We start from the raw sequence: 8,875 nt of genomic DNA, 5'->3' as shown, positions 1-8,875 counted from the left end.
AGGGCTGGTGTTGTGTGGGAGACGTGCAGTGTGCAAGGGCTGGTGTTGTGTTGGTGGGTTGCAGCGAGGACAGTGAGACGGGCAGCAGAGCCTGGCTCTCGGCTGCGCTACAGAGGAGGGAGGAGCCGGAGATTGCCGCCTGCTTTCCCCTCCCCATTGCTTCCTTCCCTCCTCTGCTACTGCGTGTCCGCCTCTCTCTTCAGCCCGACCTTGGTCCCAGTGCCAGAGCACGGCCGCTCTGTGCTGTGCTGCGCTGCGCTGCAGCCACAGGTCCCAGAGGCAGAGCCATGGAGCCTGCAATCAAGTTCCAGCCCGGTACGAGCCGCCGCGGGTCGCAGCTGTGGCAACGTCCGTATGTTTATCCTCTGGGATTGCAACAATCACAAACAATACACTGCTTCTGTATCCCGTTTTGCAAACAATCCGAGGCCCTCTTCATTTAGACCATTGCACTGCACTGGCCCAGATTGTTTTAAAGCAGGATTGCACTTGGCCCTGTGTGTATAATTCCAACCCCTCCACTCCCTGGTCGATTGGGGATAGATCTGAATACACCAGTTGGCACAGTGACAGATATACACATGGGGTCTTGGGTATCTCTACAATTATTGTTAATTTGCTGTTAGATTTCGGTCATTTTTAACATATCCTGGGTTAAATGGAGTTTGCACAATGTTTGCCAATGGAGGTTGTTAAACTCTTGCACAGGTCTTCTGTTCCTGTGCTGTCGTGTTTGCATTTCATGGGTTCAGTTTAGTTTATTGTCACGTGCAGCGAGGTACAGTGAAAAGCTTTTGTTGCACGCTATCCAGCCAGTGGATAGACAATACGTGATTGTAATCGAGTCATCCACAGTGCACAGATACATGATGAAGGGAATAATGTTTAGTTCAAGATAAAGTCCAATTAAAGATAATCTGAGGGTCTCCAATGAGGTAGATAGTATATCACCAGTCAGCGGTAGTAGAACAGAGAAACGTTTGTTTATTTGAATATTCGGATCATAACATCAGCTGCAAGTGTGGTACAACAACGTTGCAACAATTGTACAAATCCTTGAGATAATAGGGGCCTTCAACCTTAAAGCAACATTTATCCGTGCAATATTCCACAGTTATTCTCTTCAGAGCCATTGGCTTGGCCTCACTTACAGCTCCACCATTGGCAGATGTGCCATTTGCCTGTTTGTGTTCCAATTTCTGGAAATATTTCTCTGCATATGTCTCCCCCCTCCTCTTCTCCATGAAGCCAGTCCCCATAACAGTGGCCCAGTATCCCCATTGCAGGGCACTGTGAATCAATGCCAGATTTCACTCCTGTGAAGTCCGTTGTGATATTTTATTGCAAGGGTTCAATAAATAAGCCATGGACCATTGCAATTGCACTTAAAATTACATAGTTTTTGTTCATATTTACACTCAAATATATTTGCAAAAGCAAGCTTGAAATTTAACCTGTATCAGCACTGTATAACATTGCTTATTGTTATATTATTTTAAATCATATTAACAGTAACTAGTGCAGTTTTATCAATATAGCAATATCTTTAAAGTGGATGTCTATATGTATAGCAATGTCAATATTATCAATCAATCAGTTTGCCACAATGCTTTGAGCAATTTTACTGAATTATTGCATTCACTGAGTTTGAAACTACTGAAATTAATGGACATCAAGTACACCGAACCATCTCCCAGTTTAATGGTTTTTATTATGAAACAGCATAACAAACAATGCTTTTGAAATAAAAGAAACTTGCCAATAAATGCCTAATAAAAACAAACATCATCCACAAGCCCAGCTAGCAGGAATTCTCCTATCTTATTATTTTAAGCTGGAGTGTTGGTAGAATCAGTGATTTTTAAACTAGGCTTAAAATCTGTTCCATGGTTTGGCCAATCACATGTGTCACACTGCTCATATCAAAGTCCTAATTAGAGACCACTGGAGCAGATTCTAGTAAAATCAGTAAAATCTGTGTTATCATTATTATCTGGAGTACTTGTAATTCCATTATACCCATACTTAAATAAGCTAATCAAAATTGTGCACCGTATTTCCAGGTGTGGCTCACAAACATTTGGTACAATTGTAACAATATTTCTTATTTTTCAATTCCAACCCTGTGCAATAAATGTCAATATGTCATTTGATTCCCAATTGCTGCATCTGCATGATGGCGTTTTGTGTCTCATACGCAAGAACACCTAAATCCCCCTGTACTCCATTTAAATAATGGGGTGCTTTCTGATTCCTCTTACTGAGGGTGGCACAGTGGCTCAGCAGTAGAGTTGCTACCTTACAGTGCCAGAGACCCGGGTTTGATCCTGACTAAGGGTGCTGTCTGTACGGAATTTGTAAATTCACCCTGTGACCACTTGGGTGCTCTCATTTCCTCTCGCACTCCAAAGACGTACAGGTTTGCAGGTTAGTTGTAAAATTGTCCCTGGTGTGTAGGATAGTGTTAGTGTGCAGGGTGATTGCTGGTCAGCGAGGACTTTGTGTGCATGGTATCTCAGTGCACTTCGTTCGATAAGCTGGGCGAGAAACTAGGTGTTCAATTCACCTGTATCACTTCTATCCCATTGAGGACATTGTATTTTTTCGAGGAATTAATGTGCTATACTGCTGACAACTATATTTTGCATTCTGTTTCTTCACCTTTGCTCCATCTATTGTACTTGAGTTTGAGCTGATTGTATGTATCTATGTATGGTAATGATCTATTTGGATAGCATGCAAAACAAAGCATTTCACTGTACCTTGGTGCGTGTGACAATAATAAGCCTAAACCTGAAGATAACCAACACTTCTCTGCAGAAGAGCCACCCACATGTTATCCAGTCCAATATTTTTTTCAACTTCACTTTATCCTCCGGCTAAATTTTGTTAAGTGACTGAGTGCATCCATTTTATTTAATGCAAGAGGACAATCTATTTTAAATTTCAACAGATGCTTCTCGTCACCACCTGCATGACATTGCTGCTGTCAACTCCTTCAGCTGAAATTAATACGGCAATTTAATGCGGCAATTTAAGCCAGAAATATAATATTTGCGAATTTAAAAAAAAATTCTAAAGCTACTTTTTGTGTATGGCAGAAATTAGTTATCGTTGAAATCTAAGTTCCATTTTGTTTATGGGTGTTCTCGGAAGGGAAGAATAGGGATCTATTCTGCAGATCATTTTAACCATTAAGTAAAGAGGATGGATAAACACTTTTTCAGCAGCTGATACAAAACAACCTATTTGAAAAACTCACAAATGAAATGTCTCTTCACTCTTTTTTAGTTCCAGTAGAGACAATTTGATTTGGAATGCGAGCTCTTATTTCTTTGTCTGCCTGACACATCAGGTGTTTCCAGGATTTTCTGTTTTTATTTAAATTGAAATGATTATTATATAAATCTGTTTAAATTAGTTGTCTCTTTGTTTAGGTAAAATCCAGATAGAAAAATAAATGATATTTCTTTTGAGTACAAGTCCACCCCCCGATTTTCCAGCAACTGGTGGTCTGGCACCTCCTTTAATCCGGACAAAATTATGAGAGCACACTTGAAACCCCCCCCCCCCCCCCCAGATGTCCCCCTGAAAATGTAGTATCTAGGCCGGGTGAGACGGATGATCTCGATCTCATTGGGAGTTCCGTGGATGATCAAGGGTTAGAATTTGCCCCTGTGGCTGTGGCTCTGGAACTCCGGCCCGGCCGGAGCTGGCAGATCCGTTCCCTTAGCTGACCTCGGAGGCCATCTTTGCGGCCCCCCGACGGCCTTGGCACACCGTTCTGGTACCGTTAGTCTCCTCTAGGACACATTGACCTCTGTTGGTCCGCACTGTCATTTGCCAGCAATATTTTACAAAATAGCAACAAGATTACTGAACTCTTGACCCAATGTCTGGAAACTTAGGCTTGCTAATTGAAAGTAAAAGTTCGAGCAAAAGCGAAGCCTAAAATAAGTATAAGGAACACCTTGGGGTTCAGACATTAGAGCTCTTTGAATGATTGAATTAATTGAAAGTGTCACAAAATGCTGGAGTAACTCAGAGGGTCAGGCAGCATCTCTGGAGAGAAGGAATTAATTGAAAGATGCTGCATGGAAAGAGACTCTTTGCATTCACTACACACAGTCGGGCCAATTTTACCAGTCTTTGAAGACTATTTCAATTAGTTTCTCAACCTTTTCACCCAGAAAAATCTCCTGCTCTGTGTCTATGGGCCTACATTTATTTTTGTCTTTCAGTTATAAAACCAGTTGCCTTTTGAACTTTGCTATTTTACAGCATGGTTACAAGGTATACTCGGCCAGCAACAGGGTAATGGGAAACTGTCTTTTTGAGACATTGGTTTGGTGAATTTAAGTTGAGTTGTAAACACTAGATATCAGAACAGAGCAAAAGATTTTACCTGCCAGTCGAGTCTATTTTTTTAAAGATAGCCCTGTTTTTATGAGGCATAGTCTTAAGAATGCAACCTTATTAAAGTCAGACATGTCTTCTGCCTCATTTGTTCTGTTTTGTTTTCTTGATGTACGTTAGCTGTGTTGAGCAATGCGATACTTTAAAATATTTATGTACAGCAATAAAAGTGCTGCATATTAATGGCAAATCAAAGCATTGTCCGCACGGTGCAGATTTTAAATGCAGGAATTATGGCTGCTTAATGTTAGACAAGCATCTGAATTAATATATCTTGCTTACTAAGAACTACTTTGAACAATTCACTGCAATAAATCTTGCTTAAACAATTTGGAATGATGAAACAGTTGAAAAAAATGGGTATCATTGATTTGGAAGATTTAAATAGAAGTTTTCACCCCATCTATATACTAAAAGTCTCGTTTGTTTGTTTATTTGTGATCGAACTACAGCCAAAACGGTACACGATAGCTTGACAATTTTAGGCCCACCTTACTCACCATCGTCACTTTAATGGTAAAGCAAGTAGTTTTATTGAAATCGGTGTTATATTTTTAAAGTTATTCACATTTTAAAGTTTAAATTTATCTCCTAGAGAGGGAGGGAGGGAGGGGGGAGGAAGGAAGGTGGATAAGGGGGGTTGAGGGGGAAGGGGAAGGAGGGGGGAGGGGGGTAGGAGAGGGTGCTGCACCAATGCAGGAGAGGTTTGGGCCCAACGGGTCCACTTGGTCTAGTGTATTGATAAAATTAAGACTCCCAGGTGTGCAAATGGAGTAATTCGAAGTATCTAAAGATCGCGAATACTAAGATCCAATGTGGAAAAGAGCTGCTTTAGAGTTATGGATCCTGCAAACATGTGAATTAGGAGAGGAGTAGATCACTCAGATCTTTAAGCCTATCCCGCTGAATTACTCCAGCATTTTGTGTCTACGATTTAAACCAGCATCTGCAGTTCTTTCCTACACAGCTGGAAGTATATGTTGTTGTGGTTTGAAAGCCTCTAAGATTTTGCCTTTGACTTGCAGCCTTTTAACAGCATTCATTTGTCTGTGGTCTTATATTAAATGTTGGATGAAAAACATTTTTTTTTTAATTCAGAAATATTGTTGTGGATGAAATGGTGCAGGAAAAGAGAGCATTGATGACGTAAATATATAAGTGTCCAATTGTCACATCCACAAAACTGGAAAATAATCCAAGCAGTGGGTAATGAAGGATATTTTATTTTTAACTCGTAAGAAAATTTACAAGATTTTGATTATGTTTAACAAGCTGCATTAGTTATGGTCTGATTGGCTTTCATTCTCTAGTTGAAAAATGCCAGTTTCAGAAAGACAAATAATTAGAGTTCAATTTTCAAACAGATAATAAATTATTCAGGGTCTAATTGTTCTGTTGCCAATATTGACCTTCTGTCTCTTCTCTGAATGAATGTATAGGAGTGCTTCAGGAAACACTTTTAAATTATTATGTTAGTGCAAATGATTAAAAAATAAAAAACAATAAAAAAATAAGTCTATTGTAAATTTTTAATGATATCTTGGACCATGATTGTTTTTTTTGTTACTTTCACCCCAGGTGTTACCAAATGGGACATTCGTCAGAAAATTTGGGATTTTATGGAGAAAAACAACTTGGCAAACTTCCCAAGACCAGTTCATCACAGAATTCCTAATTTCAAGGTAATGCACAGGTTGAAGTTCCAGTTCTCTCTAGATTCACGACAGACAATTCTGACTGGAACAAAGCCACATTTGATGTGCTCAGTAATTTGAACAGACTGGATGTGAATCTACGATGTACACAAAATGCTGGAATAACTCAGCGGGTCAGGCAGCATCTCTGGAGAAAAGGCATAGGTAACATTTCGGGTCGGAACGTGTCCTCCATCAGACAGAAAGATAAAGGTTGGGTGGAGGGGAACGGGATGACTGAAGGTGAGCAAAGACCAGAACAAATCAGGCCAGCAGCAGTTGACCTCAGGAAAGGTGGAGTCCATAATGGACCATTGTTGGCTGGGGAAGATGTGTTAATGACAGGAATACAAGGGTGCAGACAGTGGACCTGGTGAGGGAATGCAGGTGTTACTTGAAATTTGAGAAATTAATATTCATACCTCTGGGTTGTAAGCTGCCCAATTTGAGGTGCTGTTCCTCCAGTGAGGCAACTTATGTGTGGCCTCACTCTGACAATGGAGGACACAAAATGCTGGCATAACTCAGCAGGTTAGTCAGCATCTCAGGAGAAAAGGAATAGGTGATGTTTCGGGTCGGAACCCATCTGCAGACATGAATCTGTTGGCAATATGTAAGTGAATAAGAGTTATACAGCATGGAAAAAGGTCCTCTGACCCAACTTGTCTGTGCCGACTAAAGTTGCCAACATGAGCTAGTCCTGCAATTCATCCATGAACCCATCAGAATGTCTTTTAAATGTTGCAATTGTACCTGCCTCTACAGGTTCCCTGACAGCGTATTTCATATACGCACAAGTGTGTGGAAGAAGTTGTAATGCAGAAATTTGTTTTGTGTGTCTTGTTATGCTTGCATATGCTGAGGCAGTTCATGTACACAGAGCTTTAAGTGAGTAATGTCAAATGTGTTGAACACTACTTGACATCATTGCGATTGTCTGAATGTTTACATGCATAAGTACTAAGGGGACAGTGAAGATTTGTTTCGATGGCATCTGTAAAATCCTTTAATGTAACTCTCTAAATAATGTGCAATGTCAAAGAATTTCAAGGCATTTGTACACATTATTGGTCGGCCTTGAAAACTAGTTCTACTTCATCTGAACATTGCTACTTAAAAACCAACGTTTCTGCTGCAATACTGCGGCAATTGGCATAGCCCAATTATCCAATGATCTTTGGTGTTGCCTCGTTTACCAAGGCTAAATTAAGAGGACCATTCCTGTGTTGTGCACAGATGAACATCGTGTCAACACAATACTTTAGACTTTAGAGATTCAGCCTGGAAACAGGCCCTTTGGCCCAACGAGTCCATGTCAAGCAGCGATCACCCTGTCCACTAACACTATCCTACACACACTAGGGACAATTTACAATGAATAAAAGCCAATTAACCTACAATCCTGTACGTCTTTGGGATTTGGGAGGAAGCCAGAGTACCTGGAGAACATCCAAGCGGTCACAGGAAGAACATACTAACTCCGTACAGACAGCACCCGTGGTCAGGATCGAACCTGAGTCTCTTGTGCTGTAAGGCAGCAACTCTACTGCTGCGCCACCGGGCCATCCATGAGGTCTTTACCAGCAACAAAGAGAGAAGTCTCCTAACCTGTGCATCTGGACTGGACTTGAAGTCCCAGAAATCATCTATTCATTATTTATTACTTTCTGGAGTGTACTATTCTTGAGTGTTCTTATTCAAGTAATATTAAATGAAATATTAAATGAAATAAATGAATGTAATAAAAACATTGCTTGTTGCAAATGGGAAAGTTCGGACCCTGTGTGCTCCAGTTTTATTGCTGCAACCTTGGTGTTCACAATACCGCACTGAAACCTAACCCAGATTTTGTAGGATGTAATGGGATAGGAGATTTATGTGGGTAAAAAGGTTAATGTACTGCAAGGGAGCACAAAGAGTTGAAAATGTGGGAGATATAATAAAGCATCCATGTTTCCGGTTGTTGTTAATTGTAATTCATCACATCTTCTGGAAACAGGGGGCTGCTCAGGCTGCAGGAAATTTACCGAGTCTCCGAGAGTTCAAAAACGCACCGATTGTCAAAGTAAATCCCGACAAGCCACAGGAAAAAGTCCGTTTGCTCGTGTTAGAAGTAAGTCTTTTGTTTCTTGTTGCCACTGCAGGGTGCATACGATGCCTGTAATAAAATCAGAGACCTAGATTGTTACATCAAGGCAAGAGAGGTGAAGGTGGATCCTGACAAACCGCTTGAGGGAGTCCGTTTAGCCGCTCTCCAGGTAATAACTCGCGTACTTAAACACAGGAGTATTAACCAATGCTTCTGAATTGGAAAGAGAGTTTTAGTTCAGAAGACAGATTTATTATGAAAATTGCGTGGAAGCAGGCCCTGTGGACCACCGAGTCCGCGCCGACCAGCGATCACCCCGTCCACTTGCACTATCCTACACACTAGGAACCATTTACAATTTTTACCGATGCCAATTAACCTACAAAACTGTACGTCTTTGTCGTGTGGGAAGAAACCAGAGCACCTGGAGAAAAGCCACATGGTCACAGGGCGAATGTATAAAATTCCGTACAGACAGCACCCATAGTCAGGATCGAACCTCGGATCTCTGGCAGCTACTCTACCACTATGCCACTGTACTGCCCCGCTGCACCACTGTGCCGCCCACTTGTATGAATACCTATGGATGCCCCATTGTGCAATAGCTATCAATATAGCTCAATAACTACCCATTGTGGCAAAGGTGGGACACAGCCAGGGTGAAAGGGCGAGTGTT

The 8,875-nt window shown here is 41.2% G+C and overlaps 1 protein-coding gene across 3 annotated transcripts in view; it reads left to right on the top strand.

Annotated features, from left to right (window-relative positions):
• Positions 1-213: 213 nt before the first annotated feature.
• The window catches only part of mthfsd (methenyltetrahydrofolate synthetase domain containing), a 31,508-nt gene continuing 22,846 nt past the window's right edge, over positions 214-8,875 (top strand). The window contains exons 1-3 of one of the 3 annotated variants that reach the window (XM_078401761.1): positions 214-315; positions 5,995-6,098; positions 8,255-8,368. In XM_078401761.1, the coding sequence (XP_078257887.1) occupies positions 288-315; positions 5,995-6,098; positions 8,255-8,368 (246 nt within the window). In that variant the 5' untranslated portion in view covers positions 214-287. Of the gene's footprint in view, positions 353-5,994; positions 6,099-8,109; positions 8,224-8,254; positions 8,369-8,875 lie in introns of all 3 variants that reach the window. The other 2 variants (XM_078401762.1, XM_078401764.1) reach the window with 2 other exon arrangements.

Source organism: Rhinoraja longicauda, chromosome 6, assembly GCF_053455715.1.
Source record: "Rhinoraja longicauda isolate Sanriku21f chromosome 6, sRhiLon1.1, whole genome shotgun sequence".
NCBI lineage: Eukaryota > Metazoa > Chordata > Chondrichthyes > Rajiformes > Arhynchobatidae > Rhinoraja > Rhinoraja longicauda.
This window is presented reverse-complemented; position numbering and strand designations above follow the sequence as displayed.